At 40.5% G+C, this 27767-nt stretch overlaps 3 protein-coding genes across 4 annotated transcripts; all 3 read left to right on the plus strand.

The window, feature by feature from the left end:
* Positions 1 to 451: 451 nt before the first annotated feature.
* LOC113170841 (clathrin interactor 1) lies at positions 452 to 10883 on the plus strand. Its single transcript, XM_026373115.1, has 12 exons — positions 452 to 674; positions 3827 to 3931; positions 4152 to 4248; positions 4875 to 4983; positions 5310 to 5513; positions 5772 to 5940; positions 6198 to 6414; positions 6503 to 6584; positions 7289 to 7366; positions 7654 to 7976; positions 8166 to 8349; positions 8874 to 10883. Exons 1-12 carry the CDS (start codon positions 634 to 636, stop codon positions 9278 to 9280), a joined length of 2016 nt encoding a protein of 671 aa, XP_026228900.1. The 5' UTR covers positions 452 to 633; the 3' UTR covers positions 9281 to 10883.
* A 453-nt stretch (positions 10884 to 11336) lies between these two features.
* LOC113170164 (transcription factor SOX-30-like) lies at positions 11337 to 13338 on the plus strand. The gene is made up of 4 exons (XM_026372113.1): positions 11337 to 11746; positions 12413 to 12652; positions 12787 to 13036; positions 13104 to 13338. Exons 1-4 carry the CDS (start codon positions 11383 to 11385, stop codon positions 13336 to 13338), a joined length of 1089 nt encoding a protein of 362 aa, XP_026227898.1. The 5' UTR covers positions 11337 to 11382.
* A 646-nt stretch (positions 13339 to 13984) lies between these two features.
* LOC113170163 (transcription elongation regulator 1) lies at positions 13985 to 27767 on the plus strand. Of its 2 annotated transcripts, XM_026372111.1 has the most exons (21): positions 13985 to 14031; positions 15341 to 15572; positions 16403 to 16555; positions 17031 to 17316; positions 17417 to 17659; positions 18941 to 19000; positions 20847 to 21047; positions 21922 to 22028; positions 22596 to 22684; positions 23228 to 23388; positions 23565 to 23646; positions 23811 to 23946; positions 24142 to 24231; positions 24365 to 24483; positions 24786 to 24936; positions 25104 to 25268; positions 25614 to 25796; positions 26151 to 26330; positions 26434 to 26517; positions 26670 to 26770; positions 26970 to 27767. In XM_026372111.1, the coding sequence occupies exons 1-21, from the start codon at positions 13985 to 13987 to the stop codon at positions 27169 to 27171; spliced, it is 3072 nt and encodes a 1023-aa protein (XP_026227896.1). In that variant the 3' UTR covers positions 27172 to 27767. The 2 variants fall into 2 exon arrangements, with proteins under 2 accessions (XP_026227896.1, XP_026227897.1); XM_026372112.1 differs by lacking the exon at positions 18941 to 19000.

The raw sequence follows: 27767 nt of genomic DNA on the forward strand, positions 1-27767 counted from the left end.
TAAAATGTTGAATATAAATAAAAAGAAATGTCACCTTATCGTGAATTTTATGTGTTTTTATTCACCAGTAATTAAGTTGTCTCCACTCCATTTATGTCCATGTTGAGCCATAACACCCTCCAGTGGTGCAAAGAGTAATAACATAACATCCAGTCAAGAAAAACGAAGTTCGAAGCAGTTTATGTGCATTCAGACTCCACTCCTGTCTGGGAATAGTGGGTAGGATGTTAAAGGTAGTTTAGATGATGAGAGGGTTGATGGAAGGGGGTGGTGGTAGTGGTCTCACAGGATGAGCAGCAGTCTGTAAAAGGAAAAAAAAAAAAAATCCCCGCTGCATTTGCACTTATGTCGTCTTCTTTCCAGGTTGCTGCGTCATTTTTCTCCGTTAAAGCTCAGGACTCCGACCCGCGGCCGCAGGTCGACGTCACAGTGATGTAGACGGAGACCTACGTTTCCGTAGCAACTGGGGCTGGTGCGTTCACCGCAGCGTCCGTTGAGGTAGCTACCGGAGCTCATCCAGGAGCTGGCGGGGGATTGTCGTCGGTCACCGGACCCCATCTCTGGCTTTGTCTGGCGCTGAGACACGGGGACGCCCGTAGTATCGAGGCATCGAGCCCGCAGTTTCGTGCGGAGATGCTGAACATGTGGAAAGTCAGAGAGCTGGTGGACAAAGCGTGAGTACTGCGGCTAGCTAGCTAAACCGTTAAGTAGCTGCTAGGCTAACCGGCTAGCCGGCGGCGGTAGCCGGGCAGCATCAGCAGCTTTCATCGCTCACGGAGAGGACGTCACGGCGGTAGCCCTCAGCTGTTAACTTTGAACAGCTGCCAATGTTCAACCGTGCGCCATGAATATAAATATGTGTTCTACATGGGCATCCCCCTTTGTACATTTCCAAACAGCAAGTCGTATGAACCAGGAGTAATACAACATGAAGCCGATATTTGATCTGTTTTCGACCCAGAGAGAAGCTATCCATTTAGCTAATTCTGCTAGCATAGCTAAGCCCAGGTCCTCCGTGTTATCTGTTAATGCTGCTGCAGAATCACGCCCCTGACCCACCCTGGTGATGCCCGCTACCTCTGTTGTGCATTAACCTAATATTATGTTCTGTTCAGAAAGCAAAACATTAGTAATGGTAAGATGTAGCGGATAAATAATTGTATGTTAAGAGTACATTTTCTGCCAATTAGATACCGACCAAATCTCACAGTGTGGGTACGCCGGTCTAACGAGGCCCATGCCCCCATGGTATCACAACAACGCTTGTTAGCCACCAAGTAGCTAATTCTGCTGTTGCAACCCACTGCATCCTGTTTCATCTATGCGGGGTTTCTTAGTAATAACTGTTGCAGCAACATTAATGTGAATAGTATAATATATGTAGTCATTGTACTGCAAACCTGGAGGGGTGTTAAGATCAGCAGCTTCCTGTGCTGTCTGTTCTAGTAGACACATGCTGAGTAAAACCCAAAATACAGAAGGTGAAGTGATGTTTATACTGAGCAGAGTTAGGTGAGATTACTGGCACATGGTCTTTCATTGTGAAACAAAGTGAACATTTATTTGATGAGGATAAGCTCACCTTCAAGAGGGTTAGGTTTTTTTTAAAGTCTTTTTTTTTTATATTTGTAAAATGTGAAGATGCAGCTACATTAAAATCAGAAAAGACAAAGAGATGTTTTTTTTTTTTATTAAGAACTACTGAGGATCACATTACAAGAGCTATGCAGACTCCACATGGAAGCTGTTCAGTGTTCAGTCTCAGTCTACAGTCATCAACCAAAGTTATAGGACACAGTATGTGTATAAGATTTTTCCCCTCTCAGTTACCCTAAACTGTTAATAGTAAACGTGTATTATTTATATTTTCTGATATATCATCCAGTGCTTTAGCCAGTATTGAACCTATATTGAGTATATAATTACAGATCAATGTATTCCCTTGTTTCATGTGATTATTCCCACACAACATTAAAGTGTTGAGTAGCACATTAATCATTTTGCATTTAAAATGGCTCCATCGATTGTAGAAGAGTCTCTGTTGTTCCATTTTTCTGTTTTGTTGTTGCTGATAATTTTAGATTCACTGTCACTCCCAGATCAAATAAAATATGTTACTACAGCAAGTTTAATTCATTACGATGGTTGTAAAATGTATTTTTAGTGCTGTTGGATTTGGTTAGAATGTATAGTATTTCAGTGAGTGAACTCTCTATCTCAGTTTTTATATTGTCTTATCTTTTTCCATCTTTAAACTTTTGTTGCGTTTTTGTACACAAGATACAAGGGTAGATATAAGTTGTAGGTGTCAGCTCCCTGTTGGTTAACATGCACTTGCATTTTGCTAGGAGTGCTGCAAAAAGGTTAATGCAGCTTTCCAATAGATGCATCCTGTGTGGGTTGTGTGTTAGCACCCCTACTGTGATATACATACTGTGTACAAACAGCACTCGAGTGGAAAACACTGTACAGTGAAATGGAGGGTGTAGTTTGCCACATTAGATGATGATGCTGTTATAAGAATGAGCTGTCAGTTGATGAAGTACCCATAGCTGTAAGTAATGCAGTCTAATGCAACACTTAATACTCTTAAAAGCACGAGGACAAAATGCACACTAAGGATGAACACATGAAAATGAATGCTGTATTTCACTTTGTGTGCTTACAGTTAAAGCTGTTTGTTAAAGGACCATTTACGCAAATCATAAATTGAATAAAGATAAATGAAATGGTGGGGAAAAGGTTTAATCGTAAAGTAAATATGAGAAGATGAGAGGGGAATATGAAGAAGTAGCACAGACAGAGATCTCAACAGAGCTTTATATTGTGTAATAGACACCCAGCTCTCATCAGCTGTTGGTTGTGCCTAGCTGGGCATGATGAATACTCTATTATTGATCTACCTCAACAAAGCTGGCAGTGGTGGCCTTGCTTTTCCTGCATATTAAGAGTCGAGCTATTATGGAGCTCCCACTGTCCGTCTCTATCTTATTTACTAACAATAACACAGTTAAAGTCTTCTTTAATGTATAAATGCCTCTTTATTTCCTTTATTTAGGAGGGTGGCAGAGCCAGGAAGAGAGAGAATCTAAGAAAAGGAATGAAAAGAAAAATGGCTAGAAATAAAGAAGTAGAAGTAGAAACTATACACAATGAACTGATGCAGAGAGAAATATAAAAAAAAAAAGGAGGGAGGAAGAGAGTAGTTTAGAGAGTCACAGCAGAGGAGAGGCAGTGGTACGGTTTCAAGTTGCACTGCTCTGGCTGCATGTTTTGCCTTTCTAGACCAGTACATCTCCATTAGGAGATGCAACTCACACACAGGAAAACAAACACAGCTGCAGGTGAGCCCACATAAACAAAAAGAGCAGGAAGCACATGCAGTGTGTTAACCTCACTCTTTCACATGCACAGACACCAAGCCCTGCAGAAAATGTTCTTACACTCAAACATGCACGCCTGTTCTCTGAAGTGCAGTGGTCAAGACACAGGCTTTTAGACAAGTCCCATTCATTATTCAGTAAATTGAGATTCTGCCTTGTATCAGAGAAACATTTGTTTTCTCTCTGTCATTTATTCTAACTCGGCTTCATTGTTGTTGGGTGGGGCATGCACAAATGTGGCTATTTGTTTAGTTTATAGAGTGTATGTGTGTAGAGTGAGAGGAACCTTCACAGACAAAGTAGGAATGAACATTGATGGGTATTTTGTTTACAATAAGTAAACAGGAAGCAAGAGGAGAGCACCGAAGGGTTTCAGCATTACATATAGTAATTTGTAATGTTTATTGGCATAACTTATAAAGAAGATATGTTTGTGTCAACAGCACCAATGTGGTGATGAACTACTCAGAGATTGAGTCCAAGGTGAGAGAGGCCACCAACGATGACCCCTGGGGACCTTCTGGACAGCTTATGGGAGAAATAGCCAAGTATGTCAAAGTCACACATACATTCAGTTACTATATGTGCTCAGTATTCTGTGTCATTATAATCCTGTTTTATCAAGGAGAAATGAAAGCTCTATTAGAAGTCGCTTTGGAAAAAAGCGTCTGCCAAATTACTAAATGTAAATGTAAGGAAAGACAAGACTTTACAGGCTCTGTTCACTAGAATCTGAATCTTTGTCTGTGTGGATGTGTTTGTGCGTAGATCTACTTTCATGTATGAGCAGTTCCCAGAGGTGATGAACATGCTGTGGACCAGGATGCTGAAGGACAACAAGAAGAACTGGAGACGAGTCTACAAGGTATGTACACTCATGTTGTTTGTCAGGTGTGCCTGTTTTGTATCTCTGTAGCTTTAGTGTTTTGTCAGGATTTCCTAAAGCTGAATCTCACATTGTCTTTGTGACTGAAATCAGACTCCCACAGGTCTAGTATTTGCAAAACTGTCTGGATCAAGAGACTTTTAGCTTATTGATTCCTATTTTAAATATAACAATATTAATCAAAATTAGTGTCTTTTCAGATTTGCTTTCTCTGTACCTCAATTTGCTTTTGTTAATGTCATTAGTCTAAGACTTCACATAAATTTTCCAGCCTACTCTGAATGTTTGAATGATATAGTGAATATAGACAAGAAAAATATGACTTGTGATTTGTGTGTAGTTAAAATTAAAACAGTTAAAAAGTTGTTTGTAATTGTAATTTAGATATAGTTATGACTATGTTTTAAGAAAAAATTTGACATACATGACACATAAAATATGTGTACATAGTATATATAATAAATAAGAAAAATATATAATACATTTATTAGAAACAATCATTTCTCTCGGAATGTTATTGACTACATCTCCTTGTCACTGATTTAACTTTCCTCTAATGTAACTCACTCCGTCTCTTGCAATCTGTCTTTATCTCTGTCTCTCAGGCTTTACTGCTTCTGGCCTATCTGATTAGGAATGGATCTGAAAGAGTCGTCACCAGTGCCAGAGAACACATCTACGACCTGCGTTCTCTAGAAAACTACCACTTTATTGGTGAGTCTCTGAATAAAAATGTGTTACTTATGTGTATGATTGTAGACAATTTGAGTTGAACTTGAGTTATCTGTATGATCAAGATTTTTAAAATAAAATTAATTGACTAGCTAATACGATTCTAAACCTATACCTATACATATGTAAAAACGTGAGAGTCAATCCTGGAGACTAAGGATACCTCTTCATATTTGTAAGAAGATTTGACATTTAATTTCACCTTGCCACAGTCAGTACTATAAGACTAAAGACTATAAGACTGTCATAGCAGTCTGGTCAGTAGTCCCCTTGTTTGAGTGTGTCTTTGTGTGTGTTTGTGTCTCCAGATGAGAATGGGAAAGATCAGGGCATCAATGTGCGTCAGAAGGTGAAAGAGATGGTGGAGTTCATCCAGGATGATGACAGGTTGAGAGAGGAGAGGAAGAAAGCCAAGAAGAACAAAGATAAATACATTGGAGTGTCCTCTGACAGTATGGGAGGAGGAGGAGGAGGAGGAGGAGGAGGAGGAGGTGGTGGCAGCTTTAAGAACTGTAAGTAATTCACTATGGTTTAACCCAAGGAGATAGCCTCCCTTATTCAAACCCACAGGAATTAAAATACACTGCAGAAAGGATATTGTGTGAATAGGATTAGGTTTTATATGTTAAACTTGGAATGTCTGCACCATCAAGGTTTCTGATGCGTAACCTGGACATATAAAATTTTGTTTAAGCTGTGCCAAATCATTTGTCTGTTGTGTTCTTAATGCTTAATTAAAAGAGTCTTTTTTTGTTTTGACTTCCTCCTAGCTAATGAGTTGGATCGCAGTAAGTGGGATGAGGATTGGGACAAGAGCAGAGGAGCTTTTCCCTTTAGTGAGAAGCTTGGAGAGATCAGTGACAAGATAGGCAGCACCATCGACGACACACTCAACAAATTCAGGAAGAAGGAACGAGACGACTCACCTGACAGAATCAGGTAAATGTGCACATGCACAATATGGACATAGACACTAAAATCCAGAATCACCAACATTAAAAAATGCAAAGATCAAAACAATCATTGCACATCAGATTTGATAATTTGTGTAAAATCTTGAAACATCTGTCTTGGATCATCCGTTATATAACAATGATGTACACAAGACACTGTATGCAGACATACAATAACTGCAATACAACAAAACGGTAAATAGCAAAGCTGTTTCTCATGCATGCTTCATCTGGTTGCCATAGTGACAACGAAGAGGACAGAGCATCAAGAAACGGTAGGCAGGAAACCCTTGAGTTTAAAGATGAGGAGGAGACTGTCACAACGAAGAGCATCCAGATCACACAGGCAACAGAAACCACAACCACTACCACACGGAAACGCAGCGGGGGAACAAGCAACAAGACTCTGGACCTGGGAGCTGCAGCCCACTACACTGGAGACAAGAGCCCAGAGGAGAAGGTACCCAAACATTCACACTTTACCAAATGTGAGACACACTTTCAACAGGACATGAGTGATTGCTCTGTCTCTGCATTTGTCTCTTCAGTCATCTGTCAGGCCGTCTTCCAGCAGTGCTCTAGCTGACCTACTAGTAATCGACCCTTCGTCCAGTCAGAACACAACAACAGGTGAGGACAAACAGGAAGACATTAGGCCATGAACATGGTTTTAAAAGTTAGTTCTGTGGTGGACAAGTCACTCTTAAGCTGTTTTCCCATTCTTTTTGTACACAGGACAGTGTGTAGACAATCTGGTCCAGACATTGTCCTGAGTTGCTTTTTAGCACACGCTTAATGAACAGTATGATATATGCATTCGGACTCAGGGAAATAGCCTGTTTAATTATGTCGAGGGTAGAGAGCGTAGGAGGCATGATGTGACACAAAAGGGACACTACAGAAACAGTGTTTTGTTTTGTTTTTATGTTGATGTTTTTAGTTTTTTTTTTTTTTTTTCTCGACTTTTTCAAATCGAATTAGAGCAAGTTGTATGATTAGAAATGATACGCATATTATCTTGGGTTCCTGAAGCAGAGAAAAATAATACAACACGCGAAAACACTTCCCATACTTCCTGGTGTTGTGCTGAGTGGATTTCCTGCAAAGAAACGCCCACTTGCTCATTATGAATTCTCTGGGCATTAGCATGCTGCTTTCACACATAAGCTCACTTTTACATTACTTAAACTTTGCTCTAAGGAGCTGGTAAGGTAATGTTCTGTAAGTGTCTGGGCTTATTCACTGTGACATTTGTGTGTATTATCTAAAAATTACTTCAGTTGGACAATAGTAATTTGCTTTGTCTCATGAATTAGTGGGTGTCTCTTCATCAGGTGGTAGTTCTGACCTCATTGGTGGCTTTGCTGACTTCTCCTCTCCTGCAGCATCGGCCAGCCTCCCAACCTCCACTGGTAAACTTCTTCCCTTTCTTAGTTGTTCCTGTTGTATTGTATGTTTTAAATAGTGATAAACATATTGAAGAAAAGCCCTTAATATTTCCTCAAACATTTCTGACTTCCTCTGTTTTCACACTCTAAATTTCTCATTTACCTGGTAATGCAGAAGATGGAGATTTCTTGTGCAGTAAATAAGTGAATGAATGTAAATGTAGGTCACAGTGAAGCAGTGTGACACTTCCTGTCAAAACTCATTGATGGTATGGTTGCAACTAAACATATCACTACTCTCTTGTGGCCAGCTGCTACGTCATCAAATGGAAATGGAGAATTTGGAGACTGGAGCGCCTTCTCGGCCAATCCACCAGTTTCATCCAGCTCTGCACCCACCCAGCCCCTCACTGACCTGTTTGGCAGCGTGCAGTCACCCACAGCCACAGCCTCTAATCCAGTCCCTGTCCCACCTTCAGCTGAGCTGTTTGACCTAATGAGTGGAGTGAACCATCAGTTAACTAATCCACATACAACACTGAGTGCCTCTCAGAGCATGACGTTCTCTCTGGGAGGGGCGACACCAGGAGCATCAGTTGCTATGCCCACAATGCCCATTTCCCGCTCTCAACAGGTAAGGAAAGTAAGAAATGGTTTAAAATGGTTTAGGATAACAAAGAAGTTGTAGTATTTAATGCCATGGTATATATAATAGTTACAGTTATTACACTAATGACATAAATATTCAGCATTGTGTTCAACTTTATTGAAAGTATACAGCTTTGTGTAACTATATTCTTTGTGTATTTTGTTTTTATTTCAGAGCCTAGGTGGCACGACATCTCAGCAGCCCATAGGACAACAACAGAAGATCGGGATGGGAGGTCAAGGATCATTAGGGTCAACATGGTCTGACCCCTCCGTCAACATTAGCCTGGACTTCTTTTCAGCAGGCCTCAACCCCACTATGACACCTCCCACACTCAACAGTATCATCCAGCAACAAGGTATCAACTTCCAGACATTTTCTGATCATAACAGAATTGTTGCTGAGCAGGAAAAAAGCATTTGTTTTCAGCAGTGGCACGAGTTACAAAATGGTTTTGTTTGACTATTTCATGAACAATTCGTGATATTAGGAATGATTATGGTGATGTAGTATATGAAGTATTGACAAAACTGACAGCTTGACAAAATTAATGTTAATAAATTCATAGATGTTGTTAAATTATTCTCTGCCATATTGCAGCTTCTGATTTTCCTTAATATCTTTCTTTTGGTTAGACTGTAAAAGTCATATAAAGTTGTGTTACAGTATTTGGTATTACAGAGGTCTTAAAGTCTTAAATTGAACTTGGTGAACCCATCTGAATTAGTTATGTCACCAAGTGATTCAGCCTGAGACGTGTGTGTTAGAAAACATTTTATAATACACTGTGTTAGAATAAGCTGTGTCATTATACAGAAATGACCACTGTACATAATCCAACTAGTAAAACAGTGGATTAACTTCCTGCTTGTGTCTGTGCAGGAGTGCCTCCCGTCAACCTCTTGGCCCAGAACTTTGGAGGACTAAACCTCAGCTCCCCGCCCCATGTGACACCCATCAGACCAGCAGCCAATGCGATGATGGCAGGCAATGCCATGACCATGGGCATGCCCACATCAATGGCAACTGGCATTCCTGCTTCTTTGGCAGGAAATATGCCACCTACAATGACCACGGGAACCATGGGAATGGGGGGCATTCCTGTGAACCAAGGCATGATGGGAATGAACATGAGCGTGAATATGGGCATGGCCGCTCCCGTGATGATGGGTGGTATGGCTGGCATGGGAGTGCCAGGAGTCGGGATGGGCCTAGCGCATTCTATCACCCCAGCCATGGTTCCACCCAAACAAGATGCCTTTGCTAACTTTGGCAATTTTGGGAAATGAAGGAGTACAAATGTGTGTGAGTGAGTGTGAGTGTGCATGTCGGACAATATGAGAGTGTGAACCGCAGAAGGTCTACTTGTACGTGAAGACAACCGTGCATGTTTCTCTTTGTTTCTGCTCTTTTTGACGAGGCGGCACCAGTAATCGTTCACCATTCCTATGTGTTAACATGGTCAGGAAGTAGGGCAGAGCATCCACTCGTGCTCTTCACCCTGTGGTAATTTGATGTGTGAACTGATGTCACAAAAAAAATATACACACACACCAGAGGAGCAAGGCAGTTGTCATACCACAACTTCTACTTACGACTTTCCTGTGGGGAAAATGTCCTCGTCCTTACTTGTTTTAAAGAAGGTAAAAACTGCAGTATATCGCCCTTTGTTACAGAAAATCACTGAAACATTTTTCTCTTTAACCGCTCAAAGAATTCAATCAGTAGGTTTGACTCGGCAGTGCTGCCTTAATTTTACATTGCAGCCTGAAATATCCTGTTTTACAATGTCAACCAAATCCAATCACAAAATTTAAGCCATTAAGTTTCAGTCAGGGGGCAAGTCTGTTTCTGTCTCTGTTTCTTGGTCCTCCAGCAGAGGGCAGGATGGGTGCATGAGCGTGTGCAGAGAAGTAACTCAGTCGCTATGGTAGAATGGATGAATTGCATATTACACCATTTACTCTCCTCCTTTCTTTCGGTCAGGCTTGTAGCAGTTCAGAATAGATGGATGAACAGTCTGACACGTGAAGTTTTGTTGCCCTTTGAACAACAACATTAGTAAAAGTTTGAACAGCACTGTCCCTAAAACACTACTGGCCTGGTACTATTATTATAACCAGTTACTAATACAGTTATTACATGACCTCTATTTTCTGTTTTGGATCAGATACATGTCAGATGAAATGGTCGCTCAGATCTTTCTCTTTGTAGCCCCCGTTGTGTTTTTCCAGATGTGCTTTGTGGCCCTTTTGCATAAAGATACTGTTCATGGATAAAGGTACAGAATAATATTTTCCACTTGGATTTGATGAAAAAAGCAGCAGGTTAAATATCACAATCCTTAAACCCTCCTCTGTGGTAAAAGCAGACACAGCAGAATCTTGGATTTGGTGTACCTGTAAGTATTTTTGCCAGCAAACATTTTTCACCTTTTGTTTTGTACTAGAACAATAACCACCTCTACTAGATGAGCTTAAGGAACTGGGTATTTTTTCATTAGCTGAGGCAGAGACCAACTCAAAGCCAACTCGAAGGGTTTTGGGATGCTGAGTAAAGTGTTTGTGAGAAGCGAATGTGTGAATGAGTGTGTGTGACTTTGTGTATGGGTAGTATTTCTCCGTTTGATGTGCAAACACAGCTGAGTAGAGCCTCGCATCATTTTCTGAGGCGCTGCACTCCAAATGACCAAATCTTTATTTTGTTACTCTCAGAAGGATCACTCCATAGCTATTAGTTTAATATTTTATTAGTTTACTTGTAAGGTTATGTTCTTATGGGAGAGCTACTAATAATGTTATTTAGTTGAGTAAATCATGTTTTATTTCTTTTCGGTACTGCTTGTTGCATTTAATTGTACTCTATATTTTCTGTACTTCATTCAACATTAAATTAAATTATAACATTTACAATTATGTTTCCTTATTTTTATTCAAATAAGACCGTAGTTGATATACTTTGCTATCTGTCTGTCTATGTAGGCAGGATTAGGATTTATCTTCTACTTTTATAAGACTTCTTAAGATAAAAGAAGACTTTTCTGTGAAAGAAATCATGTGAGACGGTAATTTTAAACTCAACTTTAAACCTAAATAAATCTAATTTATTAGACTATTTTGCTATATTACAGAATGTCCTGACAATAAAATACTGTCCTTCCATGAAATACGACATGTTTGTTACAGCAGCAGTGAAAATTACAGTTATATTATAAGTATAATCTCTTCCTGTTTATTTTTATTTATTTCATTCTAACTAATAATCGCTAAATGTTCCACGGTGAGTTTCACGTCATCGTGTTCTTCGTTGTTTAGGCAACAATCGGTTTAATTAATCGCAATCTGGATTAAACAGGTGATTAAAACCGCGACCCAAAGTTAGAGCATCCACAATGGACTCGAAAATGAATGAAAGAAAAGGAGGAGGAACACATGAAAATGTTGAAAACTGGGAGACGGAGCTTCCACCTTTTTCAACATTTCTGAACAAACGACCGCTCGATCGCGAAATGTCGACGCGGCGATGTGATGGTGGGGTCCGGTCACAAACGGTCCCTCCAGGTCCCCAGGTCCCGGGGATGGAGCAGCCTGCTTACGGTGGACAAATGGTTCCGATCCAGGTGAGCCAGGGGCTGGATGTGCCACCAACCGGTGCAGGTGGACAACTCCTGAAGCTGCATCCAGACCTCACAGCCTCGTCCAAGCTCGGAGGTCCGAGCTCGGTCATTTCTTTCACCATCCCGCCAACAGAGGAAGGTGCAGTATTTTATTAATCTGGAAAATAAGGTGTTGTGTTGTGTTGTGTTAAAAGTCTAAATAATGATAGTAAATATTAGAAAGTAATACAATGGAGTTACAGAAGGTCACAGGTCATAAGAGGCCTGTATCTATACTGTACTTTAAATTCAAAGTACAGTATAAGTTACAATATTGAGTCACTTGCAATTTATGAAAATTAAATAAATAATGAAAAGTACGGTTTCAAATTCATTATAGATAAAACTACTGTAAGTGCAGACGGTGTTACTGTCAACAGGTTGTACAGTCTCTTAAGACAAAGTGAAGCTATACAGAAATTAAAATTGACATTAGTCAGCAGGCCTGGACAGTCAAAAATGTTATATCATCATTAACATGTGGTTAGATTTCTGTAAATAGAAGCTAAAACTAATGATTTTTATTCCCATTTTTTTTCTTACCAACTCATGATGTTGCTTGTGTCATAACCTACTCTGTAAGGGCATTTTTGGATTTGGTTCTGGAAGTGAAAATTTATTTATATTTATTTTGGATAGAAGTGTTTCGTGAACTATCGTGCTCCAAAGTGTGGGCATGTATGTAATGATGAAAAGAAAAATAACCTGACAATCCTCTTTTACAGATAGGTTGTTTTTTCATTGAGTGCTTAAATGTCTCCTTCAGATGTGAGGCAGATGCAGTCTGTCCAAGGCAAGAATGGACACATTAAACGGCCGATGAACGCCTTCATGGTGTGGTCCCGCATCCACCGACATGCCTTACGCAAAGCCTGCCCTGACACCACCATGACAGACACCAGTATCCTGCTGGGCAGTGAGTGGTCCAAGCTCACTATCGAACAGAAGAGGCCCTACTATGAAGTGGCTCACAGACTCAACGCCATGCACAAGCAGCAGTTCCCAGGTATGAACAATTACACATACAAAGCAGCCGATGTCGTGAACTGTGTGCTGATGTACAGTATTCTCAGTTTGAATCTGTTCTGGTATGGATGGAGGATTTTTGATTTTCATCTGCTCTCTGTTTTGTTATGTCAGATTATGAGTTTCGCCCCCAGAAGAAGAAAGTCAGAGAGTGCTCGTCTTTGGATCAGGGAGCAGGAGCCGCCCCCTGTGTTTCCTCTACTGTCTTCCAGACCGCACCTCGAGCTCCATCCATGTTCCTGGCTCCTACCATGCATTCATATCCCACTGTGATATCCTATCCTATGGGCCACTATCCTTACCCATCTTTTTGCCCATATCATGCAAGGGGCCTCTACTCTAGTGTCCAGAGCCACTTTTCAAGGTGAGTTATTTCCATTTAAAAACATCATTGTAATTTCCTTTGATGCTTATGTTGGGCATCTTTCCAGATTCCCATATACCATCAGCCCTGCGGTGGATGTTAGGAATTATCAGAGCACTCACATTCAAGGGAGTGAGACAGTCCAGACCACAGTGCATTATCCAGCTGGTGCTAGTCAAGAAGTCGTCATTGGCTCTACCACAACATCAGTGTGCCTGAATCAACCGGATATTGTCCCCAGCAACAAAGTGGAGTGTAAATGCTCATATGATGTTGATGTTGTTACTCTAGAAGACATTTAGCAGAATAAATTTTATTTTATCTACTTAAAAAAGGTACTTTGTTTGGATGGTGTGGTTTCTTTTCGTGGTTATGAGTTCACACAATGAACCCAAACAGAATGATATCTGGTGACTACAAACTGTAAAAAAACATTGTTTCCTGATTTTCAGATGAAATTACATTCACATTTTAAATTTGTGCATAGTTTCACCTCCAGCATAGGCGAGAAGTACACAAACATTTTAATATGCACAAATACAGGCTGCATGTCATGTAGTACCTGTATTCAAGTACATGGGTACTTTCACCTGCTGACTTGGGAGAATGTGCCCCTGCACCAATATACTGCAGTACTCTAAATTACAGCCTGTAAGATATCCCTCTTAAATATGGTAAAGAAAAACAGGATGGAATAAAGTCGAGTGCAGCACATTTACACTCCACACTGAGCAGCAGGACCATGCAGTGACTGAACAAAGACATCATTAAAAATGGGATGTGAGCGGACCAATGAGAGGCTGGCTAAACCTCCGCGAGAGAGCTCCTATCCAACCAGAGCTCACACAGCTCGGGCCCTGTTGTGAATGACATTAAGTTTAGCCAATAGGAAAAGTGGAAATCACTTTAGGGGCGTTTCCGGGAAGCGAGTGCTTACATTTTCCTGTAATGGCGGACCAGGCAGAGAGCGAGACTATTGGGTTCAGCGACAACAGGTCAGATACCATAAAATAAAGCGAAATAATGAGCAATAGTTCAGTGCAATGTTAAGCATAAGGCGGGATATTATATTGAATTGTCCAGTGGTGGTTAGAGTCCAGAGTGTTTGATAAATAGTGGTTTTACTTTTGAATGTAGCCATGCTAGCTAACTAGCTTCTAGCTAACTAGCCTGTGTTTCCAAGCGGCTCGGCTCCGGTTTCCGCTCGTGACACGCGGTAAACACAGACAGCAAAGGCCAAACACAGACAGATACTTTCTTCTTTTACTGGGTGGACTGACTCACCAGGCCCGGGTCTGGGTTCTGGAGCTCTGGTCTTAACCGTGGTGTTTTTTGCACAAATCTAGTGTTGCATACCCAGTTAGCCGGCTAGCTTAGCTGTGCTATATTCATCATTAAGCAGGGATACATAACGTTAAGTTAACGACATACAGTCAGTGTTTTGAAAATATTTACGCTCTTCTCTCTGTACATTCAATTAGAAATAGGGGAAATATTAAATTACAAACCTATAGTGCTAAAGGCTTTAACCATCCTAACGTTATTTCTCATAGCGGTTCGTCTAACCTTCATACAATCTGGATTATTAGACATCATAGCAGTGAAAACACAGATGTTGTTCTCGGTGTTGGGCTGTGTCCTATCGTCATCATTCCTCCCCATGATGAAGTCTTATTATTGATTGTATGGTTGCAGGAGGATGCGTTTGCATGCGTCCCTAACGTGGACTATAAAGATGTATCATCTGTCATTTGGAAGCGAATCAGCAACAAACTAGATGTGAATTTAATGTTTATTGTGATGTGCAAGTTGTGTCCAAAGGTAGTACCAACAAATTATGCTTATAAAGACATGTTATCATATTTCTGTCTGCTTAATTTGTTTGTGGTTTAGTATTTGATGGTGATCTGGCTTAATTTTTGTGCTTTGGATCACTGTGTTTGCAGTTCTGCACAACTCTTAAGATGTAATTATGTGACATGTTGCCACAGAGCGGCAATGATTCTTTGGTGGTATCACCATTTTGTTGTTACAGTAGAAATATTTTAGAATATTACAGAAGTTATAATTCTGTCTTGCTCACTTCTACTGCATACTGACTTACAACATACCTACACTTTAGCACACACAATGATGATTGATTAAAGAACAACTCAGCAATTCTAAATATGCTACACCTAATTGATATTCAGGATATTTATAATTTAAAATCCACTTTTTCTGTTTGTTTTTGTTTGTGCTATTCAGTATTATGCCATTGAGTACTTATACCATAACTATTATTTGTATTACTTGTTGTGCTAGAATGGCGCAGCAGGCAGTGCGGTTCCGCAGCCCTGCTCCTGCACCTGCGCCTGCCCAGACCCCAGTGTTACGAGGTCCACCTCCACTCTTAAGGCCACCGCCACCTCCTTTTGGGATGATGAGGGGACCCCCGCCACGACCCCCTTTTGCACGTCCACCCTTTGACCCTAATATGCCACCCATCCCTCCACCAGGAGGCCTACCACCACCCATTGGACCTCCCCACCTACAGGTGAGTCGTTTTTTTTTTGTTTTTTTTTTTAACCATTCTGACTAATTCCAAAGTTCTCTGGTTTTAGTCAGTATTAGTTAAATAACTGAAGGTAAAGTTTGGATTTGTGGGTGTGGATCAGAGAGTGAGTTAAGTAAAAAAAAGAAAAGTAAAGTCTTTGATGTTTGTTTCTGGATTTATATGGATTAGTGGTGTAACCATACAGTAGACACAGTCTGCCAAGAAAGCCTTAGTCCTTGCATGTATTCTATGCTGTACCTGTGATGTAGGCACCGTGCAACCCCATGCTGTAACGTACTCGCACATCTCCAGAAATATAACTTCATGTCACAGCCACACAGAGCACAACAACTGTTATTTGTCCACTTGGTAGAATTGCCGTGGTTACACCGACCATGTCCTGTAATGTCTATTCTCTTTTCTGTGTTGTAGTAATCTCAGTAAAAGTAGCTGCTGCCCATCATCATCTGTTTGCTCCAAGTCCAACTCAATTCACTTACTTTAGTTTTCGTTGTACTATGCCAAAATAACACATTACAGTGCCATAGAAACACCATTGCCATCTAGCATGTTGGCAGCGTATTTGCAGAGCGATGCAGACAAACCAATGCACAAGTATAAAGGCTCACAACAGTGTAGACTATTAATAGCTTAATAGCCACTGCATAGATTCATCACAGAAGCATAAATCAAACTTTGTCACTTCTATATCCAGTGAAGTCTGATGGTCCTAGTGATTTTGTTGGAAGATAGCTGTTTTTTATTTATTAATTGTAGTTTCTACTTCTTATATTTGGAAAACTAAATGCTGTGTCTATCTTTTGCTTTAGAGACCTCCATTCCTTCCTCCTCCCATCGGTAACCTGCCACCTCCTCCAGGGATGCTGTTTCCTCCTGGAATGCCCCCTGTTCCTTCATCTGGAACTCCTGCACTCAACCCTGCAGATGAGATCTGGGTAGAGAACAAGACACCAGAGGGAAAGGTAAGCTGCAAATTACGTTTACGTACAGAAGATCCCTATAATGATTTACACACTCTGACAAAACATGGATAGTTAATTATGATTACAATAATATATAAACTAGGATTTTATAAATGCCTTTTTTTTAGGCAGCATCCGTATTACAACTGGATGGATAAACTCAGTGTAAGAGTGAAATATTGAGCGGAAATCAGACTTAATCTAATGAGACTAATTGATTACAGTTAAACAGCTTTGCAGGAGTTGGTCTGTATAACCAGACATCTGCTGTACACTGCTTAAAGAAACCATTGAGTCACTAAAAATATAATTTAAATGGAGAGCTGTTGTCTTCCATCACACACAAACACACACTTAAGAACAACGTTGACGCGTACATTTTGGTAGAACTTGTTCTCAGTGTCAACAAAACTTATCACACTATTAATACTTCTATTTGCCTTAAGTGTTTTCTTGTACATTATCCCTTCTGCAGACATATTATTACAATGCCAGGACCCGAGAGTCATCATGGAGTAAACCAGATGGTGTGAAGATCATCCAGCAGTCTGAACTCAACCCTCTTCTTGTAGCGGGGGCTGGGGCTGCGGGGACGGGTGCAAGTGCAGGGACTGCAGCTGCCAGCTCAAGTAGCGTCAACACTACAGCCAGCACGGCAGCAGCAGCCTCCCCTACTCAGGCCTTGTCCACAACCCCCTCGCGCACACTCCCCTCCAATCAAGACTCCACCAGCTCCCCCTCCCCTTCTGTGTCTATAGCAGGTCAGTACGGTGTTATATCAAGCATATACACACACACACACACAAACACGCAGACACAGAAGCAACAACAAAAACAATGTTCTTCTTTTTTACCCAAAAGCCACTGTTGTAGCAGACCTGACCCCTGTTGCCACAGTGACCTCAACTGTTGCTGTGTCTCCAGTCACCGTGGTGACTGTTTCCACGGTGCCATCACCTGTGACGGCAGTGCAGACTGTACCACTGCTGCCTGCAGCTCTGCCCCACACTGTGGCCCAGCCCACCGCGGCCATACCTGCCTTCCCCCCGGTTATGGTGCCACCTTTCAGGGTGCCTTTGCCGGGCATGCACATTCCTCTGCCAGGTAAGCACTGCAAACTAAGAATAAAAAATGCCACAGTTTTTAGCTGCTATCACTACATTAACCAGCTATAGATGCTGCCTAAGTAGCTAATAGAGGCAAAAAGCCTTTGGCAACACCAGAATCTTTACATTCATAGCCTTCTGATTAGTACTGCATGGTTTCCGCTGTAAAGGCACTGTAACCAACAAGTTATATTACACATTTACTGCTCATGAAGTTTGGTTTTAGTCTGATATTTAGAACATAGAGATGTCCTGAAACTATCTTAAAGATAAGCGCTTTGACTGATCAGATTTTAATGACTTTATCACTACTGGATAAAAGGATCAAATGATGATCCTTTCTTCACTGTACTCAGCTACACTTGTCCAACGTGTGCTAGTGTTGCTGCAGTGTTCATCTTTATGAGCTGGACTCTACAGTGCAACTTTTTGATCGTATATGAGAGTCCTGTTTGAAGCTGATTCAGCATTATTGGTGTATTTTTGATAAGAGCACTACAGGGATGTAGGATTATTTGTGGCTACAGTGAAAACCCCTATCAAATCCATCACACATAAAGGGTTTATGCTCAAATTCGTCTTTCTGCAAATTTCCTTTTCCATCGTACATACAAGACCACATTAGTCACATAACTCTTGAACACAGTGGCTAAATTAAAAGTTAGATGCAAATGCAATTGATCCTTTTAGTCCTGTGTGTTTGCTTTGAAAATCTTTACTGTCACGTTTCTCTTCTTATCCGTTATGTCTACGATTGCTTCTTTTTTCTCTCTGTCCTTCAGTTAGACATCATTTAAATGAGAAAGCTTATATAGGTAGTTAAGTTTTTTAGTTTAGTGTGTTCTTTGTTGTAGTGAGTGTTTAGCATCATCTGAATGACAATCAAACTGGGCTAGTTCCTGGGCTGAACTGACAAATCTATCTAATCTCTCTGATTGACTTGAGATTTGTGGTGTTCCAACATTATCCGTTGCCCTCTTTACATTCTCTTTCCCTTCTTTATATCATACAAAGAAAAGAAAATATATAATGGCCTCCAAACAAGTCTTAGTTCAGATTGTAAACACGGGTTACACTGTGCAGTCTAAAAACATTTTGTGCACATAAATAACATAAACTGAATCCATCTGTTGTAACACAACAGTGATCCACAATCCAAAATATGGGCGTGTGTTTGTCTGAGTGAGGCCACACAAACTAACTCTAACACACCATGGTAGCTGATGTCTAGTGTCTTGTTATGTTAAACCAGATGCTTGCTTGTCCGTTGTTCTTGCAGGTGTAGCAATGATGCAGATAGTAGGTGCACCCTGTGTAAAGGCAGGCCCCAGCGCCAACGGTAAAAACCCAGCCGCTCGCCTCTAAGATCTACAGTAGTTGGCATGGTAGTGAATGTCTACATGAGTCATCTGGCATACAGTGGCTTCAGAAAGTTTTCACACACCTTCGTGTTTTGCACACTTTAGTTTTAAATAGATCAAATTCTGGCTTTGCTATTAGTCTGTACTCAGTGACCCATAATGACAGCATGAAAATAGGTTTTTAGACGTTTAAAGAAAATGTATTACAAACAAATAAATTATCCTTTGCTGTGGCCCTGCAAAATGTGGCCAGAGCAGTTTCCATAGAGCAAGCCATAGATGAATGAAGCTAATTAATTTCACAAACATGTAAAATCAAGACTATTTAAACTATAATGAGATTTCTATATTTAAGAACTAAATGCAACTTCTGTTGGTTTCAGTAGCTCTGTGCAGGAGAGGTTTTGTTTTGCTTTCAACAAAAAAAAAACTCCAAAGATGTGTTGGATTCATGGCAGGAGGGATGCTAGTAGTGATACAGTTATGCGGCAGATTGTCCACCTGTTTAACAGTCAGCAATATTCAGTCACACGTTTTGAGAACTACCCATGCTCCTTCTGGTATTGGCAGAATGGCTCCTCTTACAGGTGCACTCACTTTTGTTGCATTAAATTTCTACTTGGTGGTCGGTACGTTTAATGTTGTACATCAACTGGTTTTGTACATGAGATAAAATACCCTAGACTCCAACCTAATGACTTAATACATTTTTATTGAAAGATACAGTGACACTGCACAGAGGTGCAGTCATTTTAAAGAGGTACACACCTGTGTATGTTACACCACTGCACAGAACTTTGTGTAAACCTCAAAATACAGTTTTTGTTTATTTTATTTTCTTTGTCATTATGGATTATTGAATGTTGAAGGGAAAACATTTTATCCATTCAAATGTAATTTACAACACAAAGTGTGCAAAGGTTGAAGCTCTGAATACTTTCTAAAGGAACTGTATATGGAGACTCTTTATTAGTGGCATGGTGGTGAATGCTGTGAACATATCATTCGGTGTACAGTTGTGAAATTCCTTCCATTACACCAAATAGCATCAGAATGTGCAGCTGTTTACTTTACTTTATTTGCCCCGGGTTTGAAAACGCCACATACAACATTTCATCACCAACATAGTTTTTGTAGTGGACACTGTGCTAAAGTTGAGTAGCCAGAATTTCCTTGGTTAAAACTAATGAAAATGAGAATATTACATATTTCGTGGTGAGGTAACTGATGAATGCACTCTGTTGTGTGTTGTCCTCAGGAACTTGTAGGTACAGGCTTTAAATTGTTTTAACCATCTACTGTGACTGGTAAAGGGGAGGCCACTTGAAAATTAGCATATATTATGTTAGACTGGTCCAAGTTGTTGATTGTTAGGTGTGTGATTAGACACACACCATGTTTGTTAGGACAGTGTAGTAGCTCTTTAGTCAGGGTTTCATGTTGTAGCCGTGTGGTTGTCGTCTTTTGTGGCATGGTTGGTTGTGTGTGTGTGTATGTGGCCCGTGTTATGTTTAAACGTGAGCAGGTTCTACAAAAATATATTGCTTTTTATCCACTGACTCATCTAATAATCTATTTCTCCAGATCAGCAGACAAATGTTGAGAGGAATAGTTGAAGTGAATCTTTTTTTCTGTTCACTGTCACTGCCTGTTTACTTCCCTCTGGTTTTGCTCATAAATAATGGTGATTACAAATGGGCAACCTGAAAAGTGGCATTGTATAAACTAATACCTATTGTTCACTGTAATTACTATTTGTTGATCAGACGAAAGGTAACTTTCAGCTGATCATGGTCTGTCTCTTTCGTCTCTGACTAATGACAGGCATGCTTCCTGGTATGGGCCCGCCTATAGTTTCCATGATGCACCCCCAGCTGACTCTCTCAGCAGCTCCTGCGTCCATGGCTGGGTCATTGCAGCTCCCTGAGTGGTCAGAGTACAAAACGCCTGATGGAAAAACGTACTACTACAACAACCGAACACTGGAGTCCACCTGGGAGAAACCACAGGCCCTGGTGGAGAAAGGTAAGTAATGCTTACTAGTCCGCAAACACAGGTTATTTATTTCCCAACACATTTAAATTATCACCTGTGACCCACTGTGCTTATAGCGTTTTTAACGAAAACTGACATATGATTGCCAGGTTTGGGCTTGTCTTCGTCACAAAGCCTTTTAGAGTTAAAAGTAGGTCCTAAGTCACAGCCAGTCTGGAGGACCCCTAAGGCACAAAGACAGGTACTGATGTCCTGCAGGTAACATGCCTCACTGATTCAGTGTTTTTGTACAAATAAAATGATAATTCATTTCTTGATGGTGAACATTTAAAAATGTTTCAGTTGGATCAAGAAAGAGGAAAAACAGTCCATCAACACTAGAGATAGTGGATTGCACATCTGTTTGTGGTAATAATGATTTCAGAATTGACCATTAAATTAAAACTGCACCATAATTCATTAAAACTGTGCAAACTGAATCTAATTAACTACAGTATAAGCAGGACATAAATATATATAAGGGTAATATAATCTTTTCATTAATCAATTTAATTGTATTTGTTCCTCCCACTTCTGTGTGTTAATATTTCAAAATTAGTTGACCATAAACCCATCATTTTCTCTAAACTTATGAGTTGGCTTAGTTTCATGTTAAGAGTTGCCCTTAGCAATTAGGAAACTCTTAGTTTGGAACTTGTAGTACTGGTGTTAAGATAAGACCCTAGAGTATGGCTAGTATGATAGAGAAACATTAAATTGCAGTCTTATATTAAGCCCTGCAGGAATGACTAACGATTTTTAATTGTAAGCATACATGGAAACAGCATATGAAATCCTCTGCGGTGGATGACAAACTTTTTGTTGAGCTCCACTCCACTTTCTTTTCTCTCCTCCTTGTCCTCAGAAAAAGAAGCAGAAAAAGCCAAGGAGCGGCTCACCCTGGAGGAAGCTGAAGCGATGGAGATGGAGGACGAGGAGAACAAAATGGAAAACACTAATAATGAGAAGGAGGTATGTGAACAGTAGAAACTCCTAGTATAAACAACTCTTGGTCTTTTTTTTTTTTTATCTCATTGTTATGACCATTTTTAAAACTTCAGTCAGCATGTTATTGCTGTTATTTGTTTGGAGGTATTTTAAAGTACTTGAAAACCCAAAGCATCCTTCTTGGAGTGGACTGAACACAAAGACATGATGCAACTATTTTTAGATCCAGTGTAATTTATACTTCTCAGTTTTTCCTTTTAAAAAGTTCACTTATACTGACTTTTCCACACATATGGTGACAATGGGAATCACAGTGCAGCATAAAATATTCACGATGAGTGCAAAACACATACAAAACACCACCACATCTTAAGAGTAAGAGTGAGGAAAACAGGCTGTTGACTTGTAGCTATATGAAGTTTGTATATCCCAATGCACCAATGGAACTGTATTTTCATTTTAAATGTAGTTTTTTTTTGTCGTCACTGGAGCTCTGAAAGTTCTATGAGCAATATTGTAAAGTGTACACCTAAACATTAGATTATTGCAAATACTGAAAATGAACCAATTTGTTTCTGTTTCTTTGACAAGGAACCTAAAGAAGAAGAGATGACAGAGGAGGAAAAAGCAGCTCAGAAAGCCAGGCCTATAGCCACCAACCCTATCCCTGGCACACCATGGTACGCACACTACATCAGAGTTGACTGCACTTGAATTTCGTACGGTCATGGCCAAAGGTTGTGGCACTAATTTTACTTTTTCGGAACATGTTTTCAGTTTTTTGTTTGTGTTTGTTTTCCACTTTTTTGGTATATTCAAGAACACTAAGCGTTTTATAAATTTCAAAAAAGTTCATTGGCAAATTAATAATAGATCTTCAAAGGGTCAATATTTCCAGTCTTGACCCTTCATCATGCCTGCTGCAATTTAATCTGGCATTCTGGCTTCACCCCCCTTTTGAGGATCAACCATATTATACAGCGACTGGAGAGCAAAATATTGGTGCAAAGGTATTTTCTCTGATAAAGCCTTCCAACTGCTTGAGGTATCAGGAAGATCCATTATGAAGAAGAATGTTGACACACACATGATTTATTTGCCATTAAAATTCTTTCAGTTAAAAAGATGGTTATAAATGTTGTTCAGTATACCAGACTGTAAATAATCTCATTCTTATTTCACTTCAAATGTCTGACATTCTGTGTTAACCAATATAATATCAGGTGTGTGGTGTGGACGGGTGATGATCGTGTATTTTTCTACAACCCGACAACTCGTCTGTCCATGTGGGACCGACCTGAGGAGCTGGTTGGACGCGCTGATGTTGACAAGCATATCCAGGAGCCCCCGCACAAGAGAGGCCTGGAGGATGTCAAAAAGACAGGTGTGGACCAAACACACACACTGTTATGCATCAGTGACGATAATTTTGAAGACAGTATTTGTGATTTTTGTGGTTGTCAGCATTGATCATTTAAATTAATTTCTTGTTCAAAGGCTCTTGAGGTGCTACTATCATTTCAGTGTCGTAGAATTTATTTTGTCTGCGTTTGTACACAGGCGTTAACAAAGAGGAGCCAGAATTAGCCATTGCTACTGAAGAAATTCAAGATGAGGAGCCAACCAAAGCTAAAAAGAGGAAGTAAGTCTCCCATTACCTTATGGTGTAGTACTGTAGAATTTACCTGAGCTCTCCAATTTAACGCTTACTGTTTCTTTCTCTTCCTTTTTCCCGGTCACATCTCTCCGTTCTCACTGATAATCCTCTCACCACCTCTTGTGACTATTTTTGCTTCGCTCTCACAGGAAGGAGGATGTGAAGGAGTCGGACTCGGAGAAGGAAGCAGCAATGGAGGCAGAGCTCAGAGCAGCCAGAGAACGAGCTATAGTGCCACTGGAGGCCAGGATGACCCAGTTCAAAGAAATGCTGCTGGAGAGAGGGGTAACACCAATTTTACAAGTTTTAACAGATTATTTATGTTTGAGGACACTCCACCACATGAAGGGGCTTTTAAGCCTTTTAAGAGACAGAAAATACCCCAGATTTATCTGTGTTTCCCTGAATATATTTCTTTATTATTACTCGCTTGCTATTAAAACTTAGTTGTCTGTCTAATTTTGTCTCTTTTATTTGTAGGTGTCTGCGTTCTCGACTTGGGACAAAGAGCTTCATAAGATTGTGTTTGACCCACGTTACCTTCTGCTCAACCCAAAAGAGAGAAAACAGGTTCAGTTTCTTTTTCCTTCTTGTCTGCCTCTTAATCTCCATCAAACATCCCTATTGTGTTTGTAATTGTACTGAATCATGTATTGGCCATTTTTTGAACATCCTCCTGTTGTTGTTATAATGTCCACTTCAGGTATTTGATCAGTATGTGAAGACACGAGCAGAGGAGGAGAGGAAAGAGAAGAAGAACAAGCTGATGCAGGCCAAAGATGAGTTTAGGAGGATGATGGAGGAGGCGAAGCTCACACCCAGGTAAAGAGGCCGGCCGATTGCTGGTATTTAGTCTTGTGGTAGTAGTAAATAGTGAAACATAAATAAAAGTCTTATTACAACACTACTAGTACAACACTACTTAATTGTTATAATTATGAGCACAAGCAAATGAGTACAGATTTATTTTACGTTCCCCTGCACAGTTTGGGACTGTGTTAATTATAAGTAATTTGTACTGTGTATACTTCTTTCCTGTTGTGTTGAAGAGATTGTTTGTGAGATGGCAGTAACTGAACTTTGTGTTTTGTTTTGTTTTGTTTTGTTTTTTAATATATTTACAGAACAACGTTTAGTGAATTTGCAGTGAAGCACGGTCGAGACCCGAGATTTAAGACCATAGAGAAGATGAAGGACAGGGAGGCGATCTTCATAGAATTCATCGCTTCTTTAAGGAAGAGAGAGAAAGAGGACTCCAAGTCCAGAGGGGAGAAGGTATCATTTACTCATGTACAAATCTTAGTGTGCAGGACCTCATTCAGTAGTGTGATGGTGTTTTAGATTAAATGTGCATTTGAGCAAATTACTTCACTATAAGCCCTACTGCTAAACAGTTATTCAGAGATTTGTAATGGATTTTGATGTTTTATGTTTGGTCTTAGGTGAAACAAGACTTCTTTGATCTTCTAAGTGAGCAGCACATGGAGGGAGGCCAGCGATGGAGCAAAGTGAAAGATAGACTTGAAACAGATCCACGATACAAGGCTGTGGAGAGCTCTGCACTCAGAGAGGAACTTTTCAAACAGTACATGGAAAAGCAAGCTAAGGTGGGAGCAGCTCCCCGAGGTTTTGAAAGATGAAAAGAGTGACATGAATCAGACTTGGGGAGTGAAATAGAGGAAGATGCTGTTTTAATCAGCGTGAGAGCAGCTGTAGCGATGTAGAGATAGTGCTGCTTTGGGTTTGAGCAGAGTCCTTGTTGAGTGGGGAAAATATGCAAAAGTATATTAGAAAAACACTTTGTGAAATACTCATGATGTACACGACACATATATCAACACAGTGGAGAAAAATAACTGATAATAATTCATGATGTGATGATTGTTTTCCCCTCTTTCTCTACAATGACTGTACAAACCTTATACATTGACCATATGTGTCGTCCTCCACAGAGCGTTGACATCGAGAAGGAGCGAGAGATGGAGCGGCAGGCTCGTATCGAGGCCAGTCTCAGAGAGAGGGAGCGTGAGGTGCAGAAGGCCCGATCAGAACAGACCAAAGAGATCGACCGGGAAAGGGAGCAGCACAAGCGGGAAGAAGCCATCCAGCATTTCAAAGCTCTAATGTCTGATATGGTAAAATGCGCTGCAGATTCTTTTTTAATTTACCCATGAAATGTTAGAAACTGGAACTTTATAAAAACAAATGTGTGATACTCTGCCAGCTATTTAGACAAAATGTTGTTGTCCAAATCACATTTTACAGCTATCTTTGTTTAAAGAGCTCTCCAAACATTTGAAAATGTATGTATGTCACCTATTATAATTAGACTTTAAGAAAACTAGATAATGATAATGATGTATTATTTTGTTTAGGGAATAACAATACTGCAGTGTGAATGAGGCAAATAAGGCTCACAAAATGGAAACAATTATCTATAAACGTATTATATTCACTTTTCCTTTGCATTTAAAATGTTTATTTCCCAGGTACGATCTTCAGATGCAACGTGGTCAGACACACGTCGTAACCTGCGGAAGGATCATCGCTGGGAGTCGGCGTCTCTGCTGGAGAGAGAGGAGAAGGAAAAGCTGTTTAATGAACACGTAGAAGCACTGGCCAAGAAGAAGAAAGAGCATTTCAGGCAGCTACTGGATGAGACCAGCATGGTGAGCTGTAAAATCCTATGTACACATGGGCACCTTTTAAACTGTGGCTAGAAGGAAAATTATACTATGCTTTGCTCCTACTGACACTTCTTTTGTGTTGTAGATCACTCTGACAACTTCGTGGAAGGAGGTGAAGAAGGTCATCAAAGAGGATCCTCGCTGTATTAAGTTTTCCTCCAGTGACAGAGTAAGAATTTCAGTGACAAACCTACATGTTAGTTTGTATGTAGATTTATAAAATCAACAAAAATTACAGTGTCTTTACGTTTAGCATTCATGTTAAATACATGTCAGTTTTATCTGAGTGTTGGTGTCTGATGTGTTCATCTTTCTTCGTAGAAGAGACAACGTGAGTTTGAAGACTACATCAAAGACAAATATATCACAGCCAAGGCTGATTTCAGAACCCTGCTAAAGGAGACAAAGTTCATCACATACAGGTTTGTACACTGACTGTCACATTCGGGTTGGGCAGCATCAAAATATTTTAATATTTTGGGTTTAGTAACATTGAATATTGTCTGCACAATAAACAAAAAGTTGTCAGATAGTTCCAAGAGTATCCTCATGAAAAGACTAAATCTCCCTGCATTGTGCACAAAGAGGATATTGTTCATCTCATACACTCTCTTCCCCTAGGTCGAGGAAACTGATCCAGGAGTCAGAGCAGCATCTGAAGGATGTGGAGAAGATTCTTCAGAACGACAAGCGGTACCTCGTTCTGGAGTGTGTCCCTGAGGAGCGCAGGAAGCTCATCATGTTCTACATTGAAGACCTAGACCGCCGTGGCCCGCCACCTCCCCCAACCGCCTCTGAGCCCAGCCGACGCTCTACCAAGTGACCAATCACATCACCTTCTCGGCCTCCTCCTTGTCCTCCCTTTGGCCAGAGCATGACCTCCCCCCCCACAACCGCCCTAACCCTACCCTTCAGGCCCACAGCTGGCCTTGCAGTGTTATTGCTGAGGGTTATGTTGCTTAGAGATGTATCATAGAGATGAACAGTTGAGGTCTCTGTGTTATGTCGCCTCTTAGCCCTGAAATAGCCCTGCATTTAAGGCAACAGCAGGGAACAGAGGTTACCTGATATTAAAGGTGACCCTTGACCCCCTCACCTCTGACTGACCACATTAGAGGTACAGCGGGATAGTGATAAGGCTGCTGCCGAAGCAGCCATGGAGGTGTAAGATAGTAAATGTGTGTGTGTGTTAGTGTGTGTGTGAGAGTGAATGGGCCTTTGTGTGGAGTGTGGGCATGAGTGTTAGTGTGTATGTGTGTGTGGGTGTGTCTGTGTGTGTCTGAGGTGTCCGTAAGCCTTACTGCTCCACTGTGCCAGTCATTGTTTCAGCGGCTCAGTGTGAATGTTAGTTTCTGCTCAGTGGTTTACTCCAATGTTTCTCTGTTGAATGAAATAAAGGCAAATTCCACTGTTTTTCAA

The sequence above is a fragment of the Anabas testudineus genome, chromosome 14, assembly GCF_900324465.2.
Source record: "Anabas testudineus chromosome 14, fAnaTes1.2, whole genome shotgun sequence".
Classification (NCBI taxonomy): Eukaryota; Metazoa; Chordata; class Actinopteri; order Anabantiformes; family Anabantidae; genus Anabas; species Anabas testudineus.

Excerpts from the sequence above, each read along its gene's own strand:
- LOC113170841 (XM_026373115.1), top strand. The coding sequence starts at position 634 with ATGCTGAACATGTGGAAAGTCAGAGAGCTGGTGGACAAAGC. Across the intron at positions 675-3,826 it reads AGAGAGCTGGTGGACAAAGC|CACCAATGTGGTGATGAACT; the intron begins GTGAGTACTGCG and ends TTGTGTCAACAG. Across the intron at positions 6,415-6,502 it reads ACAAGAGCCCAGAGGAGAAG|TCATCTGTCAGGCCGTCTTC; the intron begins GTACCCAAACAT and ends TTGTCTCTTCAG.
- LOC113170164 (XM_026372113.1), top strand. The coding sequence starts at position 11,383 with ATGGACTCGAAAATGAATGAAAGAAAAGGAGGAGGAACACATGAAAAT. Across the intron at positions 11,747-12,412 it reads CATCCCGCCAACAGAGGAAG|ATGTGAGGCAGATGCAGTCT; the intron begins GTGCAGTATTTT and ends TGTCTCCTTCAG. Across the intron at positions 13,037-13,103 it reads GTCCAGAGCCACTTTTCAAG|ATTCCCATATACCATCAGCC; the intron begins GTGAGTTATTTC and ends GCATCTTTCCAG.
- LOC113170163 (XM_026372111.1), top strand. The coding sequence starts at position 13,985 with ATGGCGGACCAGGCAGAGAGCGAGACTATTGGGTTCAGCGACAACAG. Across the intron at positions 22,029-22,595 it reads ACACTAATAATGAGAAGGAG|GAACCTAAAGAAGAAGAGAT; the intron begins GTATGTGAACAG and ends TTCTTTGACAAG. Across the intron at positions 23,947-24,141 it reads AAATGCTGCTGGAGAGAGGG|GTGTCTGCGTTCTCGACTTG; the intron begins GTAACACCAATT and ends TTTTATTTGTAG.